Here is a 22170-nt window from a genome sequence, read left to right on the forward strand (position 1 = left end):
GCAGTAAGTAGTCGAATGGGACTTCGACTCTGGTAGGGGGGTAATGAAACATTTGTCTTTCCTCTCTATTTCTGGTACTACTAGCGCCCATACTGGCGCCTGTCTTAGCGCTCACCCGCAGGTTGAACATTATGTAGCTTACATAATGGGGTCCGTGCGCACTTTGTACCTGATATCGTACCACTACGTTTCTTTCCTCACTAACACGACCACATAGACACGATGGTCCGTGCGTAGTCGGTACTTGTATAAGTAGTTGTACCATTAGTCGGTCGAACCCTAAGTTCGACCTGGTTATTCATTCAAGTCTCTGCTCCTCTTCGCTTGGAGTAGTGGTCATTCTCGACTTCCTCGCTCGATCTTCCGGACGACGCACTGTCCATAAGCCCTCGCTCGTTGTCTACGAGTCAGGCATCGATATAGGAGTATAGACCGTTGTATCACAATCCTTCCACCATTTTTCTATGTTTATTGGTGTCAAGACCGCTCAGTCCACTCGAACAGGCATGCACGATACGTCAAATGCGCGGCTGATGACTATAATACCCGTGAAAAGTGAATTACCCAGATCTTTGAGCTATGCTGCTTTATAATTTAGCGTGGTTGACAGAGAGGAGAATAATGCTGCTACGTGAACGCGATTCGAAAGCAAGGTATACGAAGTTAGATGACTAAAGGTATTATACGCTAGGCATTCGTCTAAGGGCCGCTCTTCGGCAAGGAGATAGGAGGGGTAGGACCACGAGATCCGATGGAGGACAAAGACGGCCGTGGCTGAGTCTGACGCTTGAATTGTGCCTCCAGTTTCGCTCTTTGCTTACGCAAGTCTTCGTCTTTCAATTTCACTGAGAACACGAGCTCCAAAAAGGTGTCAGGGTTGGACGGAAGGCACATGAGCGGAGGATGGGCCAAAATCTTCAACAGCGCATCTTGATCTTTAGACTGGAGTAGAAGTTGGCGGCAACACGACACAATGGCCAGACCGACACGGAACAGGACGGTTACACCTGCAGCACCTTCTTGTTAGTATCCCGTGATAGAATAGCCCAACGGCAGCCTACCCTCAAACAAAAACACATCCCAGATGCGGAGGAGGTAGTCTGATGTGAAGGAGTCCGTGAACACATAGCAGAACCTAAAAAGACATTACCATTAAACATTCACTACTCGAAATAGAAGCAGACGTACCAGGGTCTACAGATAGCCATGGGTTGGATAGCCATGTCAACGAAGATCCTTTTCGATACAGCAGGGTCGTTGATTTCCAACGCTTTCAGAAAAAGAGAAGCATCGACATCTAGTTGTACGTTGCTTCGTGAGAAGTAGGGCCTGAGATGGGAGTCCATCAGCGAGACAAAGGTCCAGAAGGCATCTTCCTCCGGGGATTGCATGAGAAGTTGACTTGCAACTACGGCAAGTCCTAGCACGGCTCATCAGATTGGCTTCATAATGTAGAAAGGCATGAAACTCTTACCCCTTGTATACTGGATATCTGGTACCATAGAGAGGTACGCTTGTAGTACATTGACAAGACATTGATGTTGTAGAGGTTGGTCATGAAATTTTTTTTGAGAATCATGTTCGATGTCCGCTATTTGAGCGACTCGTTCACGTTGCCCCAAGCGCCCGTAGAGCCCATCCATACGCTTCGCCTTGCTGTCCGTTAAGTGTGCCCATACCAGGTAACGCACGGACGCGGGAACACCCTCCAGCACAAGTTTACGTATCTTCTTGCTCTTCCGGGACTGCGAAGGGGGAACGGATGACATGGTTGATATCCACCTCAGCTCTCTTTGACGATGCGCATCCATATCGGTCGTCTCTTGTATCTCAACCGATGCAATGTCAGTTGGTCGCTTTTCTTGTATCTGTTGTTTGAAGGATGTCGCAGAGCCGTTGATAGAAGCATTGCTCATAACGTCAGCGCGACGAGGCGGGAGGGGCAGAGATTCGACACTACTGGCGGCCAAGGGCGAGTGAAGCACAGTTGGATTCACTAGCTCAAAGTCCATGTCCTTGATTGACACTGTCTTGTGGTCCTGTGCGTGGTCGAACGAGACCACACTAGATTCAGGACTGCCATCCGGCTGCAATAACGACCGGTCATGGGCTCTATGCGTAGATGTGGAACTCCGTGAGGCAGTACGAAGAAACGAAGAGCTCGACTCAGAAGGGTCGGGCGATGGTGTTGCAGTATTTGACTGAAGGTCGGATGGGCGCCGAGGTCTGTGATCCTGAGAAGGTCGTCCCTGCGAAGAGACCCGCGGACGTGTCAACGTGTTCGCAGCAGAGCTCTTTGAGCTTGTTGAAAGGGATGAACGACTGTGCCTGAGCACAGGAAAAGGCCCAGAGGGTGATCTGGGAGATGAAGGAGGACTAGATCTAGAAGTCTCGGAACTGAGGGTCCCTCTTGACTGCTGTCGTACTGGATCTTGTCCTCCGAGATGTACATTCCGCATTGGCGGGCTCTTGGCGGATGACCTGTCAAAGGATGGCTCACACGCAATGGGAGTTTCTGCTACAGGTGAAATAGGCGAAGGTGAGGCCACCAGCTCTCGCCGTGGGACGTGCGATGAAGCCGGAGGAGAGGGTGATGAGGCGACAATATTGTTTTGAGAGAAGGACAGCGGCGAAGGTTTTTGCACCGTGCGTACCGCGGTGGACGTGTGCGATACAGTCGCTCTTTGCGGGGTTGGCAATTCGATAGGAGAAGCGACCGGTGTGGCCGATGCAGATTTTGACCTTTTGGTAACCACGGATAGTGACGGTGCAATCACGACCGAGTCATCGCCTACATCGCTGATGATGACTGAGGATACTTACAACGAGGAATTTACAGTGATGCTCACCTTTGTGCTGGCGTTGGTCGTGAATCAAATCCTGAAAATGACCTTGACCTAGGCCGTTGTCCGGGCGCAGAGGGGACGAAATTCGCGCGGTGTATCGGCTGCGAGGGCTGCAGCGTGTTGGGCACCTCGCGACCCTCCGTGGGCCTTGCAGACTGGGCCAATGGACTGCTCACCATATGCCGCTCAGGGACAATCGCGGGCGACGCAGACCTCGACGAAGGAATCTGTGGCCTCACAGACGCCGGTCTGTTAGCTGGAATATCCATTGGTGGGTCCAGCGAAAAGGAAATGGGCACCGGACCGGCAGAGCTAGCAAGATCGTAATCGAACCGAGCGTAGATCGTGGTAAGTCTCGCCTGGCTATATGCAAGAGCCATGCGCAGGATCTGAAAAGCTGACCCCGGTGGAGGACCACTGGGGGGCATCGGCTGCCCTGGCCCTACGGGTTGTCGGCCATACATTGGACCGGTGGGTGTATTGGCAGGCTTGGGTGCATGAGGGTGCGGCATGAAGAGACTCTGACGAGGAACAGGATCTGCAGGCCGACCGCCAGGAGGTGCAGGTCGCGGCACAGCGCCCATTGGTCCTGCAAGCAACGATGAGGGGGGTGGAGCCGGCGAGCCTCGTCCTGGCGTCAGCGCGTATGGCGGAGGGACACGTTCCTGCGGTGGCGGGACGGGTTGCTGTGGTGTAGAAGGGGATGGGGTATCGAATGGGGAAGGCAAACTCTCGTCGTCCTCGACGACAATATTCTGGCCTGATAGACGTTCGGTTGAGTTCACACGTACGAAAGACGCCCTCCCTGGCCTGATGATCGGACTCGCAGGCTGCAAAGTTTGGTCTTGTTGCGCCCCGAAGCTGGCGGATGATGCGCCATTCGGTAATGGCGAACTCTCGTTTGGGGAACGAGGGGAACGTATTGATGGTGAGAGAAAGGAGTCCATGGACAGCGGTGTCGTCGTACTCTGCGGAGATCCGAACGCGGCGTGTAGTAAAGGTGATGAAGCGCGGCCGCCGATCAATTCAAGGGGCGAAGGTCTCCCCTTCATGATGCGCTCCGACATGTCGTCGGTCGTCTCCTCTGCACCTCTAGCTGCAGAGCCAGCGTCGGTTGGCGAGGAATTCAGAGTATTCTCTTCGACATCGTCCAGCGGACTAGAGCCGCCTCGTTTAGCACTTTGACTAGCGAGCGCGGCTTGTATGTCGCTCGGTATAGGTGGAACGTCTGGACCAGTCCCCATCGGCCTGAGTGATCCCTGCGAGAGGCGCGACATCTTCGACGCAACCGAGAACCGTGAATATCGGTACTGGTCATAGATGTCGCCTTCCCACTCTGAGTTGCCAGAATACTCGGAGTGCATCGAGCTGCGAGACATAATGCTTGGTTCGCGCGCATATGCAGGGAGCGGCGGCGGTAGGTCATCAAATTGCTCGCGCGTGCTCTGTGGTGAGGAAGAGTACTGCGAGTATTCTGAGTTAGGGCGGAACTCAGCATCAATGCTTGCCGCAGGGGGACCCTCGACAGTGGACTCGGAAGATCCTGGACGACTCGAATCGTCGTATCTTGACTCTTCCTGCTCTGACAAGCGCACACTGCTACGAGAGCTTGCCACCGACGCGCTATCGTCGCCGTCTGCGGCGCCCATAAAGCCCTGGAGCAGAGATAGCCCAATACCCGTGACCCCATCGGACGTTTCGATCGAAATGCGTGAGATACGCGAGCTCTCTTCGGTGTCGAACGAGAATGATTCTTGCGACGCCGTGTGCACGTCCTCATCAGGTAACGCACGAAGGACCGGTTTTGGCGACAGCTTCCGAATGTTCAATGGGCTCACAGCAGGCGGACTGAGCGGGCTGTAATCATTTTGGCGCAGGTTAAGTGCAGATACTCCGTTATGTCCCAGGGGCGATCCAGGAGTATATGCGTCCCCATCGATTTCCTCGGGCTCTACAGGAGAATCTACCGTTGTGACTAGAGCGCCGAAGGGAGCAAGCATAGAGTATCGTTCCTTTTCGAGGTCGGCCAAGGACGCTGGTATATTATAACTTGAAGTAGATGGCTCCGCATGTGCACTGATGCTCGAGGTCTCGCTAACCACGGAGGAAGAATTAGAGTAGCTGTAGGACATGCGTGTCGGACTCGACGTGCGTGTCGGCGCTGGGGAATTATGCAGGGGTATCTGGGGAGAGGCTTCCCGCGCAGCGAGTGTCATGGCGCTCTGAGAAGAGGATGGGCGGCTTCTTGAAGACCCGACTGAGGCGGAGCGATAGGTAGACGAACGTTTCGTCATGACTGGCTTCTTCAGACGGCCATGGAAGCGGACATTGGCACCACTGAAACGACCGACCACACCCTCGCAGTAGCCCTATAGCAGGTCAGCGTGGACTTGTTCGCTGTGCGGAGAATAATGCTTACCAGAAAAACGTCTTCTTGATCTAACAAGTGCATGAGGACAATAATTTCGTCATCCTGCCATCGCATCATATCAGTACTCCGTGCTAAATTTAGAACTTCTAGACATTTCAGGTAAGACTGTGATTTTCAGCCAATCTGGCACAAGCATACGCTTGCAGAGTACATCCATCGAGTTAAAGGGGCCAACCCCTATTAGAGGACTGTCCGCTCCCAGGTGTTTCAAACGTACACAGAAAGGAAATATCTCGTGGAGAACGCGTGAACTCACAGCAGCGCACGGAATAATGTGTTTGATGCACATAAATATCGTGAACACCACCGGTACCTGCGTCCCGGTTGTTTTCCCACTCCCACTCTGTACTAAACGATCCGTGTCGAATATTTATACACCTTGGCAACCGCAGGTACCACCATGCGCACTGTTGTCCGCACACATATACATAGGAAGTAAAACAGCAACGATCCTCACCTTCAAAAACATGAGATCGTCCGGTTCCTCCGCCACGCAGTCTTGTACAGCGGTACATTTTCCTATGCCTCCTTTAGCGGCAAACCGAGTCCAGCGACCGAGTTCCGTTGCGTCCATGTCTTCAATAAAAGCTCAAATATAAGGTGTCCTTATGCAAAGTATTGCCGTGTCGAACGTGTCGATGTAGCCAGGCGAACAAGGATAAACTCAAGTACGGCAGTCGGAAGGCTTGGCGACAGCGAATAACGTAAAGCTAGACACAGGAAAAAGCGCAAGCGCTTTCGCGGTCAACAAGGTAGGGAAACGAGCGGATACGGTGTAGACGACACCGAGGACACTGTCTGCAACAGCGAGCGCGCTGTCGAGGGTGTTCGGTCGGGCAGCGCTTCAGCCACCAGACTCTGAACAGAGCCGATCACCTTGCCATTCCAGGATATCGCATTGAATTACGTAATCACCCACTTTGTCCCCGAGCGGCTTCGTCTCGCTCGCCAATTGCAGCTCGTCGCTGTCGTTGTCTGCTTACTCGTCTTCAAAAATGCCGCCAATGGCGTTCACGGGGCTGGTCACGAAGGTCGGATTCATGAGCAAGACGGCCACGGTGACAGTTTCTCGATGGGTCACTCATCCCCGGACGGGCAAGGTTCGTCTGGGTGACCGTCCTCCGTGCAACCGGTTCTCCTCTAACATGCATTCGGCGAGCAGCGCTTAGAGAGGAGCAAGAAATATCTCACACATGACGAGGAGAATCGTGCGTTTGCTGTTTTCGATATTCCCTAATGACTATTCATCCATCGCACTAGAGTTGCGGCAGGGCGACACTGTCCTCATTCGGAATTGCCCACCTATCTCTGCGCGCAAACGCTTCACGCTTGAAAGGGTGCTCAAGAGCCCAGAAACTGAGCGCGACGAGATGCATGCGCGCATGGCCCAGGCAGCCAGCAGTATTGCCGCACAGTCATCTGCCACCATGCCTGCGGAGCAACTCGCTACCGCGAACTGATCTGCGAGGGCGCAGAATGATGGGGAGACCTGGCACCCTGCCTGGTCCAGGCAAAAGTATACGTATACTCGGTGGTGTACAATCCAGCACGCTTCGCGCATAGCGGATCCGCCTTCAGTACCATGACTTACACCACGAGCACGCCGCCCTTCGTCGATGATGGTATATGATGGGTCCAACACACAGTAGCGACACGTATAGCTAATAGTAACGCAGTTCTCCGTGTTATTTTGCTCGCTTATTAGAGTGAATTACAAGCCTGCAAGCCTAGAGCGAAGACGAATCGCTTGACTTCTCGCCCACTCTTCAATTGGCTCTCAAGGCATTCGAATTTGATCGTGACGACAGCAAGGGAGTTGCGACATTTTCACTCCGATAACCTAACAAGAGGCGGAAGATGGTGCAACATATAGAGGTAGCTGAGGGATATATGCACTGAAGTCAAGCAGCAGCAGGGAAAAGAAAACTAAGAGCCACGAGTCTAAGATATGCTGATGCTATCCACTCCCAAGCCGACTTGCATTTCTGGGCGAATTCATCGAACGTCTGTGGAGGCCGCCCAGTCACTCGTTCCACGACGCCGTTCATTCTGTTCTCGCTCCCATTAGCGACTGCGACTTCAACAGAGGCAAGCCGCTTTGCGAAGTACTCCGGCACGCCAACGCTCATCAGCCGTTGTGCTCTGTGTTCATCGGTGAGATTGACGTGTGTGATTTCGCGCCCCAGACAGCTGCTGAGTTTTGCTGCAATCTGCACAACGACAGTCAGCGCGTATATTCCCGTTGGGTTTACAGACCGGAGAGGCTGCGTGTACCTCATCGTGGGTCTATAGCTCAGGCCCCAACACCATATAATCAGTGTTGTGCGGTTTCTCGTCGGTGAGCGTGCGGGATGCGACGGCTGCAATGTCGGCGGCGCTGATGTATGGTATTTTGCCATCGCCGCACGCCGTAAAGATTTTACCCTCGTCTTTTATCGTGAGATGATGCGTCCCTTCTGAGAAGTTCTTATCCCCTGCCGTTAGCCGGAGAAGTACCACAAGCCTGAGCGAACAAACGCACCCATAAACCAGGTTGGACGCAGCACACAGTACTCGACGCCAATGTCGATAAGATGCTGCCACACTTTTCCGAGGCGATGCCCGCCTGGCTCAGTGCTACTACCGGCGATGAGGACAAATCTTATGACACCGTGCTCTTTGACTACATAGTCGACAAAAGCATTCATTGGCGGTACTAGATCGGCGGCTTCGGGCGCAACCAAATAGATTGCGGAAATACCCTCTCCGCCGGAGAATTTATGTTGAAAGGGGGTCGCAAAGGTCGAAGACTCGAGCCAATCGAATTTGACCGCTGGCATGCCGGATGGAGCTGCAGCCTCGCCTCTGCGAGAGGCCAAGACGAATGGGATCTTCGCATCTTGCAACAGACGCGCAATGCGTACGGAGGTCTTGCCCGTGCCGCCTGTGAGGAGTATTGCCATGATTGCAAATGGATGATCTGAATCTTCAAGGACGGCTTGCGTATTGTTCGGGATAGGAGAATTCTTGAAGGCACGTAAAGTGTCGAGGTCACGCGATACGTTTGCTGAGGTGATATACAATATTTGCAATTGAGAAACTCACCTCGGAAGGTGAGAGTGTAGTGCTGAGGAACAACGGCGCAAGCGTCGCATCTATAAGTACATTATCTACGCTGCTGTGCGCTTCGTTGCTTTCCCGGCAGAGCGTGACTCATTGAACTTTCCGGTCACCAACGTCAGTAGCATTCAAAAAACTATACCCGGGCCAGACGGTGCCGCACAGTGAACCCACGGAAGAGTAATAACAGCGAGGATTTCAGCCACGTATCTCTGAGGTCTGGAACGTCTTCACTTCGGCCCCGTCATGGTTGCAACTTTCAACACACCTAGTCTGTGACCCGTAGATCAGTGACTCACGCCTCTCGCCAGCATATACCCCACACGGAACACCGATTTTTCACGTCGATGGCAGTTGACATCATATGCAAATGCCTCGCCATTGTCTGCTTACCCTTAAAGCCCCAAAGCGCACGCGCAGTTGCTGCCCTCTCGGCGGTACGCAGCACGCTTCGGTGTATCCGCCGTGCAGTGCCTTCCTTGTGACGAGAAGTAAAGATGTTGCTTCACTGGAAATGGTATATGATGGGCCTAGAGATACAGTAATGAAGTGTACAGCGGATAGGGACGCAGCGCTCCGCGTGATTTTGTCTATGCAGCAATAGCAGTTGGTGCGGACGCCTTCGCCTGGTCTTGTAGTGCGACTTGGACCTCGACGAGCTACACAATGTCCGAGGAGCATCAGCGGTAAGAATGTATTACAAGACCTCAGAAAGGAGAGAAAGTAGCTGTGCCGCTCACCTCAGCCTTCTTCTTCTCAGACTTCTCATCGAGGTCCTTCAGCTGGGCTTCGACGCGTTTGCTGTGTGGGATACTCCAGTCACATGGGTTACAGTTGCAAGAGGAACTCGGAACGCACATTTCGCTGCGAATGAAATCCAGTCGTGTTTCCACGTTGCTCTTCGCTTCAGCCTGGTCCTGTTGCACGAGAACAGGCCCAATGAGCTTGTACACCGTGTTCTCCTTGGTCAACTGGGCAAATTCCTGTTGCACGACGTGGGTGTTCGCATAGAGATTGACCAATATTGGGACGGGGACATACCTTCTTCACGAGCTCGTTCTCCGACAACTGGGCGTCCAGCCGTTGCCGCGCCTCCACCGCCGCCGAGATGTCATTCTGGATCTTCTGGTAGTCCGTCGTCGCGTTCTGCAGGCGGATTTGCAGAGCAGCAGACATTTCGTCGTAGTCTCCGCGCCGAGCGAACGGCGCTCCAGTTTTGCACCTGCCTCACCGCGATCGATCCTGCGCTCCCATTGGCTGACTCCCCGCCCGCCAAATAGGCGCACACGGCGCCTGTGCCTTGCTACGCCATTCACGCCCACCGCAGCGTCGGCGCTGCCCGCACACTCACGACCATGGACACCTCACCGACCGCGCTGTTCGACTCCTACGAGCAGGACTTCAATCAGATCATACAGAGCGTGCGCGGAAGAGTTGACGGCGATGCGCAGGGCGAACAGGCAGGTGAGCCCGGCTCGCAGCATTCACTTGCGTGGTGACCGAGCGCAACACAGAGCAGCGCAAGGCCGCGTTGCGCAGGGTGGAGATGGAGCTCGACGAGGCAGATGAGATGGTGCGTTATTCGCCTATAATCTCGTGCTTGCGAAGCACCCAACTCACGCTGCGCGGGCGATAGGTCTCGCAAATGGAAATAGAGATCCAGGGGATCCCGCAGTCCATTCGTCCTTCATACGCGGGGCGAATCAAGACTGCCAAGGCAGAGCTCCAGAGGTATAAGAAGCTCTCCAAGGACCTACACGCTCAATATTCGCGCGCGGACCTCCTTGGTTCGGCCGCGCGTCCGGGCATGGGCGACGCGCTCTCTGACGACCCGTACGGCACATCAACCGACCGCACGCGCCTGCTGGCGGGCACAGCGATCCTAGAGGACGGCACGCGGCGGCTGCAGGATAGTCAGCGGATCGCGCTCGAGACGGAAGAGCAGGGGACGGACATCCTGCGGAGTTTGCGCGTGCAGCGCGAGCAGATCCAGAATGCGCGGGACACGGCAAGTTCAGAATTGTCATTAGAAGCCGTACTGTTCGCTGACAGACTTGGCCTGCCTACTTAGCTTCAGCGTGCGGATACATCCATTGACCGGGCCACGGGCACGCTGAAGAAGATGATCAGACGGTATGTCCCCATCCCGTCTTCTTCAGCTGGTGTAACACTTGTCTGATAGTTGGGTATGATGCAGCATGTACCAACAACGCGTCGTCACTGGCGCAATAATCGCCGTATTGATCATTCTCATCCTGATCATCCTCTGGGCGAAGCTCTGGCGGTGATCTCGTAGACGTTCCTCCTCGCCCTGCGTCAGCTTCGCTTGGTTTTGGGTGGGCTCGGACCATTCACTGCAGCTCTGGTGTACCTTGCGTCTCTATTTATATGTACCTCCTGTACTCTGTTCCTCCTGGAATTCAATTTCTGTAGATCTTGTTTTTTTTGCCCGTCCTCGGGCCCGGTGTGATTCACGTAACGTCGAAGCGAAGAGCAGTCAGATACACTATTTGAAGCGAGCGATGAGCGCGACCCCATGACCACGGTGGGCACGGTCCGAGCAGGGCAGTGGACGCGTCTGACTGGTCCTGGCGGCCATCTCCCTCCAGCCGCTAGACAATTCCCTATAAAATGATCCGCCCGCCGCTGACCCCACACTACCTGCGCTTTTCTCTCGCCGTCACCGCCGCAGCGTACGTGGACCCCACTTACCCCAACGCAGGACTTTGAGCGAAAAAAACCCACAGGTTATCCACGAATACGCCCGACTAGCACCCACGAAACATGGCGTCCTTCCTCGCAGCATTCAAGTGAGTCAGGACCGCCCATCTGCCTAGGAGTGCGGGGCGGACGGACAGCTCATACCGTTTGCAGCGCATCTCTCATCCGGAGACCCATGCTCACGCAGTGCGCCGCCTCCGGCGTCATGTTCGGGATCGGCGACGTGCTCGCCCAGCAGGCGTTCGAGAAAAAGGGCAGGGATCACGATGTGCGTGTCTTTTTGTCGTTGACGTGCTGCACAGGTAGTGATTGAGTCATATCTGCAGTTTGTCCGCACCGCGCGCACAGCGTTCTACGGAGGTATGACATGTCCCCATTTCACAGGCGTCGACCGCTAACCTCATTCTTGTCTGCGCATCAGGCTGTCTCTTCGGGCCTCTCCTCACCAAGTGGCTCGGACTCTTGAACCGGATACAGGTCAAGTCGCCCGTCAAGTCCGTCATCTACAAAGTAAGAGCCTCGCGCCTAGGGTATGTCTGTTTCTAACAGGTATTCCACGACAGGTCTACCTTGACCAGACGGTCTTCACGCCCGGTATGCGCTCCGCTTCCAGCTGGCCTTGTGTGTTCTAACGAATCCGCAGCTGTGATCGGGTTCTTCTTCGGCTCCATGACGCTCATGGAGGGCAAGTCCATCGCAGCCGCGCAGGAGCGCATCGCCCAGTCATACGTGCCCACCCTGCTGCGTAACTGGTAGGCCATCAGCTGTCCTGTGAGCGAGATCCGGCCGCCTGACTTGGTATCTCTGCCAGGTGTGTCTTCGTGCCCACGCAAGTCATCAACTTCGCATTCGTTCCCGCGCACCTGCGCTTCTTCACCATCGGCGTGGTCGCGCTCTTCTGGAGTACGTCAGCTCTGCTCGATCACGCGAGGGCCCGCATTTACACAGCTTCTGCCTCCCAGATGCATATCTCAGCGCGGTCAACGCTAGAAACGCACCAGCTGCGGAGAGCCTGGTCGCCAATGTCAACGACACAATAACTACCGCCGAGCTCAAGGCGTTCTAGACCACTGACGCACATCTCCTGCCGCAAAACCGCTGACCATTATCTTGGCTATGTCTACTTGTCGTGACCGCCAGCGTGTCCTTATATACCCGCATTGTATAGACTGTCTCACGCTCCATAGACATGCTAATGCTGACAACCATAGAAGTACATATATCCGCGGACCACCCTTAGACACGTACAGCATTAACATAGCGAATCCAGACTGCATTGCGACTGACAGATACTGTGTGTGGGATGTAAGGTAAGAGATGGGCTAAGTGGGCCGATCGCTCAAAACTAGGACGTGTCGGTCAGTATGTTGTCCTGGCGGTCCCATCTGATCTCCTGTCTCAGCACCCCATCCAGGATGAGCTCTGGGAGGTAGATCGTGTACCCGTGCTGTGCAAGCGGCCGCCATATCGACTTGTCCGCCGGCGCAGAGATCACATAGCGCTCGGCGTTGCTCTTGAGTATCCGCACCGTCGGCGTTGTCGAGATGACCTGCGGGACATGTTAGCTCAACCGCAAAACAGCGTGTGCGGGTCGCCCACCTGGCCGCCGTTCGCGATCACGACGTTCTTGAGCAGTTTGGTGTCGACGGTCACTTTGGGCGTTATGTAGAACGTCTTCCCCGCGAACAGCTTGCCACCCGTTTCCTTCGACCTGCGCAGGGCCTCTGGGAGCTTGAACCCGTGCTTCTTCTCGGTCTCCGGGTCGCGCAGCGCATAGTGCTCTTCCGCTAATATGAAGAAAGTCGATCAACTGATACACTCCATACTAAAAGAGAAGGAATCACGCACGGAGAATCTGTTTCGCCGCGGCCGAGGCCAGGAGCCACTTCTCGTTCACGACGAATGGTGCAACAGCCATCGCACATAGGAACTTCTCCGTGCGAACCAGGTTACGCGCAACGAGATGAGTGCATTCCGATGGCTTTGATGTCATCTTGACACCAAGTTTTGTCAAGATCTGCAATGTGGATCTTAAGTTTCATGCCTGCGTATCGCTGGTCTGCACTCACTCTCGAAACCTCATCTGAGACAGTGACTTGCGTGGTCATAATCCTCACGGCCTTGGGATTGTGACGAGAGGATTGCACCTCAACACTGTAGTATCAGTTAGTTGTTGTGAGACTTCCGGAGACGGAGATTTTGTACCTTTTGCTGGCTGCTGATGCTATAGCATTGTCCCGTGTCGACGATTTGCGACGTCGCGATTTCGAGTCGACGACGACACTGTCCTCCTCCTCCCCTGACTCCTCCCCTGACTCCTCCTGGTCTTGTCGAGATTGCTGTCCATTGCCAATCACCGCCTTGTTCTTCTTGCTCGTTGGCGTCGTGCGCTGCCGTTTCTTCTCAGGCAATTCGTCCTCTGAAGCGGGGGTGCCCTCATGTGCAGCTGACGACCTTTTCTTGCCGCGCGACTTCGCACTCTTCGTCTCTGCGGCATCGTCCTCCCTATGCGCGTCCTTACCCTTACCTTTCGTATCCTCCCAGGCAGGGCGGACGTTTCCTCGCTTCAACTCTTTCTGGAAGTTCATCACGTCGGGCATGATCACGTCGCGTAGTTTCTGCGTCGCCTTGTTCGCCGCAGAGCGTCTCGACGGCGTGCGCGCCGGAGGTGCGACGCTGATCTCGGATCGACTAGGCTCCGTCGAGGCCGATATGTCACTGCGACGGCTAGGCTTCGCAGGTGGAGGAGGTGACGCTGGTCTGGTGTCAACCTCATCCCGTTTTGAGCTTGGTGCGGACAGCTGTCCTCGCTTCCCTGGAGAGCGACTCGACGCTTCCGCAGCCTGAGCGCGTACGGACTCGGTCCTAGCAAGCGGTTTTGAGGGGGAGGGCCCTGTCTTCTTCGGAGAATAGACAGCAGTAACGGTGGGTAATACCACAGACACCTGTCGCTTCACCGGGTTTGGAGAACTGAGGGGGGATTCCAGCGGACGTGAAGACGACGGCTCGAGGGAAGCGGGGATCTCTGAACGGGAATGTTTGGCCGTCCGTCGCGTAGGCCGTCTAGGTGCTAGGCTTTCTTCGTCTTCATCTTCCTGATCATCCGCCGTATCGTCTTCGGAAGGAACTCCTGCTTTGGCCTTTCCCTTCACCAATAGCCTTGGCTTCGAGTTACGTCTCGGTGGGCGTTTTGGTTCGTCATCCACTTCCATCACCTCGTCTTCGTCCTCAGATAGTAGCTTGCTCTTGTAGAATGCTGGTCCAGTCTTTGCATGACGCCCGATATCGTCGCTCTCAGAGTCGCTGCGGACCTGCGCGGGCTTCGATTTCTTCTTGGGCGAGGATGTCCGTGCCGGTGGACGCATCGATCTCTCGTCATCCTCCGACTCTGCGCTCAACGTGGTAGGAACACGGCGGCTATTGCTCTTGCTCTTGGCAGCACTGTATCGCTTGACAGGAGAGCGGGAAGACGATACACGAGGCCGGAAGGTATCCTCATCCTCGTCACTCTGAATCTGCAAGGATGCTTTCTTCGCCGAGGGAAGCTTCTTCAGGGGTTTTGGTTTTGCTTGAGGCTTCTCGTCGACGTCCATACTCTCTCCTTCCGGATCTGCTTCTTCCTCATCCTCCATCCTGATGTCGACGTCTTGTAGACCACCAATGCTGATCTCGCCCACTTCGTCCTCTAGTGCCACAGCGTCCTCCACCTCTCGTGCATCTCGTGCGCTGTTGGCCGTCCCCACTAGCTCTGCACCGGCGATCCGGCTATCTGGACTTGCTTCGTCTTGAGTTTCCTCCTCGAGCCCGTCGTCCATTGCCATCGCCGCGAGTTCATCAGGCTCATAGCCCGTTCGGCCCCCGGACCGCCTGTCAGCAAGCAGCTCACTGAAGTCGACGCGTGGGGGAAACTTGATGTACTTCTCCTGTGCCGGCGTCAGATTGCGCCACTGTGCAAAGCAGTCCTCTAGCCATTTGTGGTTGACGACAGGGATCGACCACGACGTCGCTTTCTGCGTCTTCGTCCCCGAAAGGCTAGAGGTGGGCTTAGTGCGGGTGAGATCGGTGCAGAGGACAAGCTGCTTACTATGCGGCAATCACGGCTGTGTTCTTGTTGGACATACTCGGCGTGAATTCAGCACCCATGGTGAGGATCAGCTTCTTCAGGTAGTCACGGTGCTTGCCGCTGTAGTTCGTGACTGTGATGATCTTTTGGAGCAGTCGGCCACCGCTAGACGTACAAGAAAGATAGTATGCCACTCACATGCCTAGCAAAGCCCTCAATCGGCTTCTTGGGTATAGGAAAATGCAGAAGATCATCTGTGGGTCTAGACAGCGTGCCAGATGCACGGACATACCAGAGCCAAGTCAGGCTGCCAATCGTCTTCTTTGCTTTAAAGGCCTACCAAAGTATTGAATATTGAATTCCCATGTCCCTAGTGAACGTACTGCATCATACCTCCACAAATGCCTTGCCAGTCCTGTATCTTGTCACCAGAATATCGCACTCCGCGACCTTCTCCGCCTCCTCATAGGCAATCTCTTTAGCGGACCCAGACTGTACCGTCTCAAGCTCAACCACAATACCTCCTTCACGTTGGATGTCCGCTTCGTGTGCCTTACGCTGACCCTCAGACAATCCCAACGACGTGCTCAGCAGCACGCGCCTGCCCTCCCACACATTATGCGGTGGCGCGCGTGTGGGTGGCAGGTCGTGGCCCTCCACAAGGGCTGTCTCAAAATACGCTTTCTTCTCGGCAGGTATTTTGCGATTCCTCTCATACGCCGTGCCCTCCTTGTCCAAGTCTGCGTGCCCCCTGAATACAGCCGGCTCTGGCCACTCGTACTCCTTCGTCGGCAGACCCCTGACGCCAAGGCGCACCGAGTCCTCGAACCAATGTGGCACTACGACAACCATCCCCGTCATTTCGCGGTGCGCCATGGCCGTCGCGTACTTCACGCTGCCCGTCGTGAGCGTGAAGACGTGCGTGACGTCCTTTGTGAGGGCCATGCGCCACTGGCCTCCGAGTGCGCTGATGGCCGCCGACAGAAGCTCACAGTCCTGCGCCGACAAATCATTTGCGGTCGCGGTGACGCCTGAGAAGAGTAGTGCGGGGTCGGGCGAGTAGTACTCGGCAATCTGGGGCGAACCTAAGATGCGTGAGCGCTCTACCCAGGTGGGCGTGACGAGTACGGCCTGGGACTCTGTCTGAATGACTTCAAGTGAGTCGTCCAATGGCAGAGACATTGTGATGAAGTGCGTGAGCGTCGGATCGTTGAGAGACACGGTAGTTGCGCCTGCCGAGTCGAGGAGAGCGGCTAGCTGTTCGCGTCGTTCAGGTCGTATTGTCCTCGAGATGAAGTACCGGATGGCCAGGAATGGTGTTCGCTGCATGGCGCACGAACTAGCCCGCCGTGCGGGTCACTGATCAGGGTACACAAGAGATGGTGAAGGATCAACAGAGTAATGCACTGGACTATGAGGCGATAAACACGATCACGTGATCGCTGCGTTTATGGGCGCTCTGTTCTGTTGGTGTTGCCCATATCCGGTATCCTGTCCCGGGCCGACTCCTTTGCTGTGAATGCGCTCACACCAGTCCGAAGGCATTCATATATTATATGAACTCACCTATCATATATGCTACTCAGGTGCTCATAGGCTCCAGAGCTTGTTGAATGATTGCTGATCTGGCAGTGCGGTGCTTCGAAAGGGGGTTGTGGGAAAGATATTCAAGTTATCATGGTTCTCATGTGCTCGCATATATGAACGTAGCGCAGAACCTGCGAGGTGTCATTGTTCGACTTGAAGTCATCAACTTTGCATCAAGACACGAGACTTGTTCACCAAACAGCGAGGGAACAACGAGTGAAGAGGACCCATGCCAGAATATATTCCATCCTTGCAACGAGTCGATCGAGTTCAAGTTCTTATTTCGCAAGCTCAGCTGACCAGGCTATGGGCCATACTACACACTCTGTCGTGATTTATATCATATTCAACAGTCTTCTTGAGCTTCACATGCGGTGCACAAACTATACGCATCTGCAACCTTTTACCTCCCAGCGTCTAGAGCAAAAGTTCATTGTAATACCCGCCTTCTTTCCCACAGTTTGCTGAGAGATGGCTAGCGTCAGTTTCATGGTTGCCCCCGCAGGATACCCATATACGCACCTAATACTAACAATCCTGACGACGAGGCAAAACTGGCAGCAACAATTGTACAGTAATATCTCAGTCCGACATGCTGATGAAAAAATACCACATAGATTTTATAGATGTAGGGATACATGAGCACTGAGTATTGAAATAGGTGGCAAATCTCATAATTCATTTGATGCCAATTGAACGTTTCTGGGGCTCACCAGGAGGCTGTCAACGATAAGTCTGGTTCAATTATACAGATGGATGCAGCAATTACGCAACTCAATGTGGCGCACAGAATCCAATTGTTACACATAATATAAGCTACAAGTGAGTGACAGTGGTGATGAATGAGGGTGGTAACGCAGGAGAGCGAACGTGGATAAAATATCGTGGTGCATGAGCAGAGAACCTTGACCTGACCTTCCAAAATCTAGAACTCCTGATCGACTAGTGATGACGCGTATTCTTCAATATGTCACTGCTAAGCAGGTTTTCGATTGAGATCTCTGAGTCCCGGCCAAGCGTATGCGTGAAAGAGTTGGCACCGTGCTCGTAGATGGAGGACAGTTTGGCCTCCACACAGAACTTGCGGTATTCACAACCGGCGAAAAGCTCCGAGGGAACGGGCACTTGGAACCGTAGAGTCCAGGCACGACCCAGGTCAGTCTGCCGGATCCATTTGGAATCAGTCTGTATGTCGACCGCCTGTTCGGTAGGCTTCTTGTTGTTGGTACAGTACCTGGCCCTGGTTTTCCCTTCGAAGACTTTGCTGTATTTGGCGAACCTCTTGGCGTCGTTCTCGGCTCTCGCTGTCGTCGTCCCTTTCTGGTTCACGCTCTTAGACCATTCAATCCGAATGTTATGATCGGGAACATCGGGAACGACGCGGCTGAAATGCTGCATATTGTCCTTCACAAGGAGAGTAGCCTTCCATATGTATACGGCCCTGCGTGGGGTCAGTCACGATGCGGCGACTCTCATAGATACCGGACTCACTTGGGTAATCTGTCCCATATAATCGTCCGCCTTTGGTCCGGAATTATGGTGACTTCGAAGCGTTTCGAGAGACATTGTTCCTCTTCGGCACGAATGACAGCGCAATCGCTGTTAGAATCTCGCATAGCCAATCGAGTCTTGAGCCAGGCGTCGAAACGATCATCCGGGGCCACCGTCACGGATACAGAGTCAGCCGAGTAGTAGAATTCATCGCCGACTTCAGCATCCGATGCAGAGAAGTTGTACACTGATGGTGTACGTTGCAACTCCCTCGCCCTTGGTTTGGGAGCAGACTGAAAGGGATTCGAACTCTGGCCTGCATCGGCCAACGGTGAGCGAGCTGAGGTGCAATGTGGCTCACTGCTGTCCATTAGCTCCTCGTCTTCATCTTCCCACTCTTCGTTCGACTCGTCGGCAGAAGCATGCGCGAGAACTGGCACTGCAGCATTAGACCTCTCCATGCGGGGAGGTTGAATAACCTTATCCTCGAAGGAGAGAGAAGACTTCCCGGACCTCGTAGCGGTGTGCTCAATTGGCACCATGGTGTCCGTGCGCTCCCGATAAGGGGACCTCGCGCTCGACGTGGTTGATTGCTGAAGATCAGTACGCGCGTCACATACTGGGTCTGCATATTCCTCTTTGAGCGCTATCTCGTCCTCTGTGAGGAAAGGTGACTGTCCCGGGAAAGAGATGTCGGACTGCGATGCAGCGGCTGGAGCGATCACCTGCCTAGAGGAGGTCGCGTCATTGGACTTGCGCAGGCTGCGCGCACGGGATGCACGCGAATGAGATCGGGGAGCCATATTGTTCGTTCGATAGATGTTGCTCAAGATGCGGGAGCCCAAGGGTGGTGTTGACGGCGAGGATGTGGAGACGCAGGTCAATCGCAATGCTCACACCAGTCAGATCAAGAGGGTGGACTGAGTTGGTAAGAGTAGTGCATGGCTTTGAGGGTATTTATATGGTCGACAATGGTGGCGCTTTGAACGAGAGCGGTACAGATCCGCGAATACCAGATGTGGTTAGATCAATCAACAACAAAAGGATTCACTCATTACACGTGTATTCCTTCGCGGATGCTCGTCCGAGCCACCTTCGTGAACAGTCTCGATATGATCGCATGCCAAAACAATCCCTACGGCCAGAACGGCAAAAGGCATAGCCGTAGAAAGCCACTGGAAACTGATGGTTGCCAGTGGTCGCCGCACTTGAACATCAAGAGCTTTTGCTTCCGCGTCTAAGCAGGGTCGCGGAGTTGCTTCGCCACATGGTCACACCAGAAAGGCACCGTCCATCTGTGGCGGATGTGTGTCCCAGTGGGGCCTCTGATTAGCGAGTTCGCAGGAGGAGTGGACAGCGTGAAACGATTGCAGCAGCCTATCGTTACCGTGACACATAACTGAGAAGCCACTGAAGGATTCTAGTCTCAAAAAGATGCAGTCGATGTTACTGAGGTGTGCAAAATGAACACGTAGCTTCGAGGCTTAGTAAAGGTGTTTGTCTCTTGTCACGGTTATGCCGGATCCCCCGCTTGTGGAAAAGACATTGTTTCATATCGCTCATCGAGACTCCTGGTGTTAGGTGAGAGGACATTGGTCAAAACGTTTATCCGCCACTCCAGGAGCATCGATTCCAGGCGACTGCGATTTGACCTTAACCTAGGGTTAGAGTGCGATGAGAGCCTGGGAAACACCAAACACGGAAAGCGTTTGGCTGGAACGCGAGGAGCCGCAAACGCGTGAAGAACAGCCTACGAAAGGGGGCTTGTGTATGTCTACCGTAAGCTTAGGTTTGAAGTCTGATCAGTATCGCCCGACGCGAGGTACAACTCAATATTTCCACTTTCAGATTCTCACTGACAATAAGTATCAGTGCCATTGGTCTGAACCTAAAGCTATGGACGCAATGGAGTGCGGTTGAGACTACAATATAGGACCAGCATGAGCAAATGGTATGATTTCACCACATGCTACCCCGCGTGTTCGCTCATTCGATTCGCTGCGCAGCGTCCAATTGCAAGATTGGACCGTATTGCATATCTACGTCAATGTCTGCTTCGACGCGAAAGAGACAGCGGTGTAATTCCAGCAACTCGGACAAGAGTGTTTCATCAACATCAAGAGCGGAATCTGACCTTGCGGAAACAGAGTGGCCCGCTGATGGTAATTCCATATCTGCTGCAGGCGTGTTCCTCAAGGACTGGTTCGTACAGTTCACATCATATAGTGACTAATCATATCAATGACCGTTTCGCGCGCAGCGCAGCAGCACAGCTTCCAACGCTCCTCCTTCCCGACAAGGACGCGGACGGCCTGTGTAGCGGGCTAATCCTGTACCGCACTCTGCTTGCATTAGGCTTGCATGCAGACCGCCTCTCTGTCCATTTCGTATCAAAGGGTTCAAACATCCATACCGCTGATGAGCGGGCGCGCATCGCTCGCTACACCCCACGCTATGTCATTGTGTGCGACCAAGGCAGCCGGCCAGGGCCACCCATAGTCGACGCGCCCGGTGTTCGGACGCTCATTGTCGACCACCACTTGAGCGACGAGTTTCCGGACGGTGCAGAGGTACTCTCGGCAGCGCACCACGAACCCGTGGCCACATCATCTACGCTCACGTACTTGCTGTGCCGCCCACTCGTCTCCGCTGCAGCACCAGCCGTGCTGCTGAAGCAACTGGAGTATCTCTGCGTGATTGGTACGATGGGCGACCTCGGCACCGCGTTCAGATGGGAGGCACCGTTTCCCGATATGCGCGCCTGTCTGAAAGAGTGGACAAAAAAGGTGCTCGGAGAAGCGGTGAGCCTCCTAAACGCCCGTGAGTATCTCCGGTCTGTGTATTGGAGGAAAAGGCTTACTGGAACACATGATTGTAGCACGCCGTACAGCAAAGTATGACGTCCTCTCTGCGTGGAACGCGTTGCTTCACGCGTCCTCTCCGCGCGACTTGGTCTCTCGCTCGTCTATCCACTCTGGACGATTGTATGAAGCTCGGGAGGACGTCCGGATCGAAATTGAGCGTTGCACGCACACAGCGCCGACCTTCTCGGGCGACGGACAAGTAGCGCTCATCCGAATATCGAGCGGGGCACAGGTGCACCCTGTAAGTCCCCGTCCTCATGGTAACAATGCTATTTAATGACGGCGTACCATGCGAACAAGCTCATAGCGACGCGATGGGCTTCTACTCTGAAGTCTGCGCGACTCAAGATCGTAATGTGCGCCAATAGTGGCTATCTCGAGGGACAAGGCATGATGAACTTTGCTTGTCGGGTGGCACGATGCGCCCTACAGCGCAGTGGCCAACAGGGCGGCGTACACGACATAAACATCATCGCGATGCTTAAAGACTACGCGGAGCGCGTTCCGGGATTGCGCGAGGCCATGGGAGATGACTTCGCTAGAGGGCACAAGCAGGTAAGTCTGTATGGGCACAGGAAACCCGTGCAAGAATACTTCATTGACTATGTACTGCATAGGCTAGCGGAGGGATTGTGTCCATAAGTTTGTTCGAACAGTTGTGGGAGATAATGCTAAAGGCTGAAGCTCCAGCTGATAATACCGGTATGCAAATCTGCGATCTCCTTATGTGGTCTCTATCCGGCTGATGATGCATACTACAGCACCACCAGTCAAAAAGCGGAAGGTAGATGGCTCGCTACAAAAAAGCACGCTGGACCGTTGGTTTAAACCCGCGTGAATGCGGCCCACGGGCGAACTTAGGCGTTAGTGGATGAAATTTATTAGTCTGCTTTTGGATAGTGGTCTCAATGGTGGAAAGAAATTATTTGTACAATTCCTAGGAGATGGATACATGCCTGCTTTGCATACCCGAACACTGAGGAAGCAGCTATAGCCGACATGTACTGTGTGCAGACGACAATACACAGAACTGCATGACGCAGGGACGTGCAGCAACAATGTTCACAC

General features: G+C 54.1%; 10 protein-coding genes across 10 annotated transcripts; 4 read left to right on the plus strand and 6 right to left on the minus strand.

Moving 5' to 3' along the window:
• Window positions 1-699: 699 nt before the first annotated feature.
• On the minus strand, window positions 700-1811 carry POSPLADRAFT_1129067 (hypothetical protein; the record flags this gene model as incomplete). The annotated part of the gene is made up of 4 exons (XM_024483804.1): window positions 700-1007; window positions 1062-1135; window positions 1189-1420; window positions 1475-1811. The coding sequence occupies 4 exons, from the start codon at window positions 1809-1811 to the stop codon at window positions 700-702; spliced, it is 951 nt and encodes a 316-aa protein (XP_024344945.1).
• A 3293-nt stretch (window positions 1812-5104) lies between these two features.
• POSPLADRAFT_1092845 (hypothetical protein) lies at window positions 5105-5851 on the minus strand (the record flags this gene model as incomplete). Its single annotated transcript, XM_024483103.1, has 3 exons — window positions 5105-5215; window positions 5266-5319; window positions 5735-5851. Coding segments are annotated over 3 exons (282 nt in total), but the record flags the coding sequence as incomplete, so codon positions are not given.
• Window positions 5852-6272: 421 nt separating this feature from the next.
• POSPLADRAFT_1043280 (hypothetical protein) lies at window positions 6273-6737 on the plus strand (the record flags this gene model as incomplete). The annotated part of the gene is made up of 3 exons (XM_024478267.1): window positions 6273-6377; window positions 6440-6485; window positions 6538-6737. The coding sequence occupies 3 exons, from the start codon at window positions 6273-6275 to the stop codon at window positions 6735-6737; spliced, it is 351 nt and encodes a 116-aa protein (XP_024344947.1).
• Window positions 6738-7117: 380 nt separating this feature from the next.
• On the minus strand, window positions 7118-8219 carry POSPLADRAFT_1043281 (hypothetical protein; the record flags this gene model as incomplete). Its single annotated transcript, XM_024478268.1, has 4 exons — window positions 7118-7172; window positions 7243-7487; window positions 7585-7730; window positions 7799-8219. 4 exons carry the CDS (start codon window positions 8217-8219, stop codon window positions 7118-7120), a joined length of 867 nt encoding a protein of 288 aa, XP_024344948.1.
• A 747-nt stretch (window positions 8220-8966) lies between these two features.
• POSPLADRAFT_1052284 (hypothetical protein) lies at window positions 8967-9552 on the minus strand (the record flags this gene model as incomplete). Its single annotated transcript, XM_024480258.1, has 4 exons — window positions 8967-9035; window positions 9117-9177; window positions 9235-9359; window positions 9418-9552. 4 exons carry the CDS (start codon window positions 9550-9552, stop codon window positions 8967-8969), a joined length of 390 nt encoding a protein of 129 aa, XP_024344949.1.
• Window positions 9553-9731: 179 nt separating this feature from the next.
• POSPLADRAFT_1043283 (hypothetical protein) lies at window positions 9732-10664 on the plus strand (the record flags this gene model as incomplete). Its single annotated transcript, XM_024478269.1, has 5 exons — window positions 9732-9840; window positions 9891-9949; window positions 10013-10384; window positions 10448-10509; window positions 10574-10664. The coding sequence occupies 5 exons, from the start codon at window positions 9732-9734 to the stop codon at window positions 10662-10664; spliced, it is 693 nt and encodes a 230-aa protein (XP_024344950.1).
• Window positions 10665-11160: 496 nt separating this feature from the next.
• Window positions 11161-12163, plus strand: POSPLADRAFT_1052286 (hypothetical protein; the record flags this gene model as incomplete). The annotated part of the gene is made up of 8 exons (XM_024480259.1): window positions 11161-11186; window positions 11251-11365; window positions 11424-11457; window positions 11519-11607; window positions 11661-11691; window positions 11741-11849; window positions 11909-12000; window positions 12060-12163. 8 exons carry the CDS (start codon window positions 11161-11163, stop codon window positions 12161-12163), a joined length of 600 nt encoding a protein of 199 aa, XP_024344951.1.
• Window positions 12164-12937: 774 nt separating this feature from the next.
• On the minus strand, window positions 12938-16489 carry POSPLADRAFT_1043286 (hypothetical protein; the record flags this gene model as incomplete). Its single annotated transcript, XM_024478270.1, has 6 exons — window positions 12938-13114; window positions 13167-13251; window positions 13303-15180; window positions 15215-15325; window positions 15453-15496; window positions 15554-16489. The coding sequence occupies 6 exons, from the start codon at window positions 16487-16489 to the stop codon at window positions 12938-12940; spliced, it is 3231 nt and encodes a 1076-aa protein (XP_024344952.1).
• Window positions 16490-17527: 1038 nt separating this feature from the next.
• POSPLADRAFT_1165704 (hypothetical protein) lies at window positions 17528-19153 on the minus strand. Its single transcript, XM_024487892.1, has 2 exons — window positions 18239-19153; window positions 17528-18188 (listed from the first exon to the last, which is right to left on the minus strand). The coding sequence occupies exons 1-2, from the start codon at window positions 19039-19041 to the stop codon at window positions 17690-17692; spliced, it is 1302 nt and encodes a 433-aa protein (XP_024344953.1). The 5' UTR covers window positions 19042-19153; the 3' UTR covers window positions 17528-17689.
• A 1244-nt stretch (window positions 19154-20397) lies between these two features.
• On the plus strand, window positions 20398-21848 carry POSPLADRAFT_1128562 (hypothetical protein; the record flags this gene model as incomplete). Its single annotated transcript, XM_024483749.1, has 4 exons — window positions 20398-21058; window positions 21117-21343; window positions 21403-21657; window positions 21720-21848. 4 exons carry the CDS (start codon window positions 20398-20400, stop codon window positions 21846-21848), a joined length of 1272 nt encoding a protein of 423 aa, XP_024344954.1.
• Between the last annotated feature and the right edge of the window lie 322 nt (window positions 21849-22170).

The sequence above is a fragment of the Postia placenta genome (genome assembly GCF_002117355.1).
Source record: "Postia placenta MAD-698-R-SB12 unplaced genomic scaffold POSPLAscaffold_1, whole genome shotgun sequence".
Taxonomy (NCBI): domain Eukaryota; kingdom Fungi; phylum Basidiomycota; class Agaricomycetes; order Polyporales; family Adustoporiaceae; genus Rhodonia; species Rhodonia placenta.

What these genes read in the sequence shown, in the direction of transcription:
- POSPLADRAFT_1165704 (XM_024487892.1), bottom strand. Translation starts at nt 19,041, where the DNA reads ATGGCTCCCCGATCTCATTCGCGTGCATCCCGTGCGCGCAGCCTGCGC. An exon ending in ATATGGGACAGATTACCCAA is followed by an intron (nt 18,189 to 18,238) that starts GTGAGTCCGGTA and finishes GACCCCACGCAG; the next exon opens with GGCCGTATACATATGGAAGG.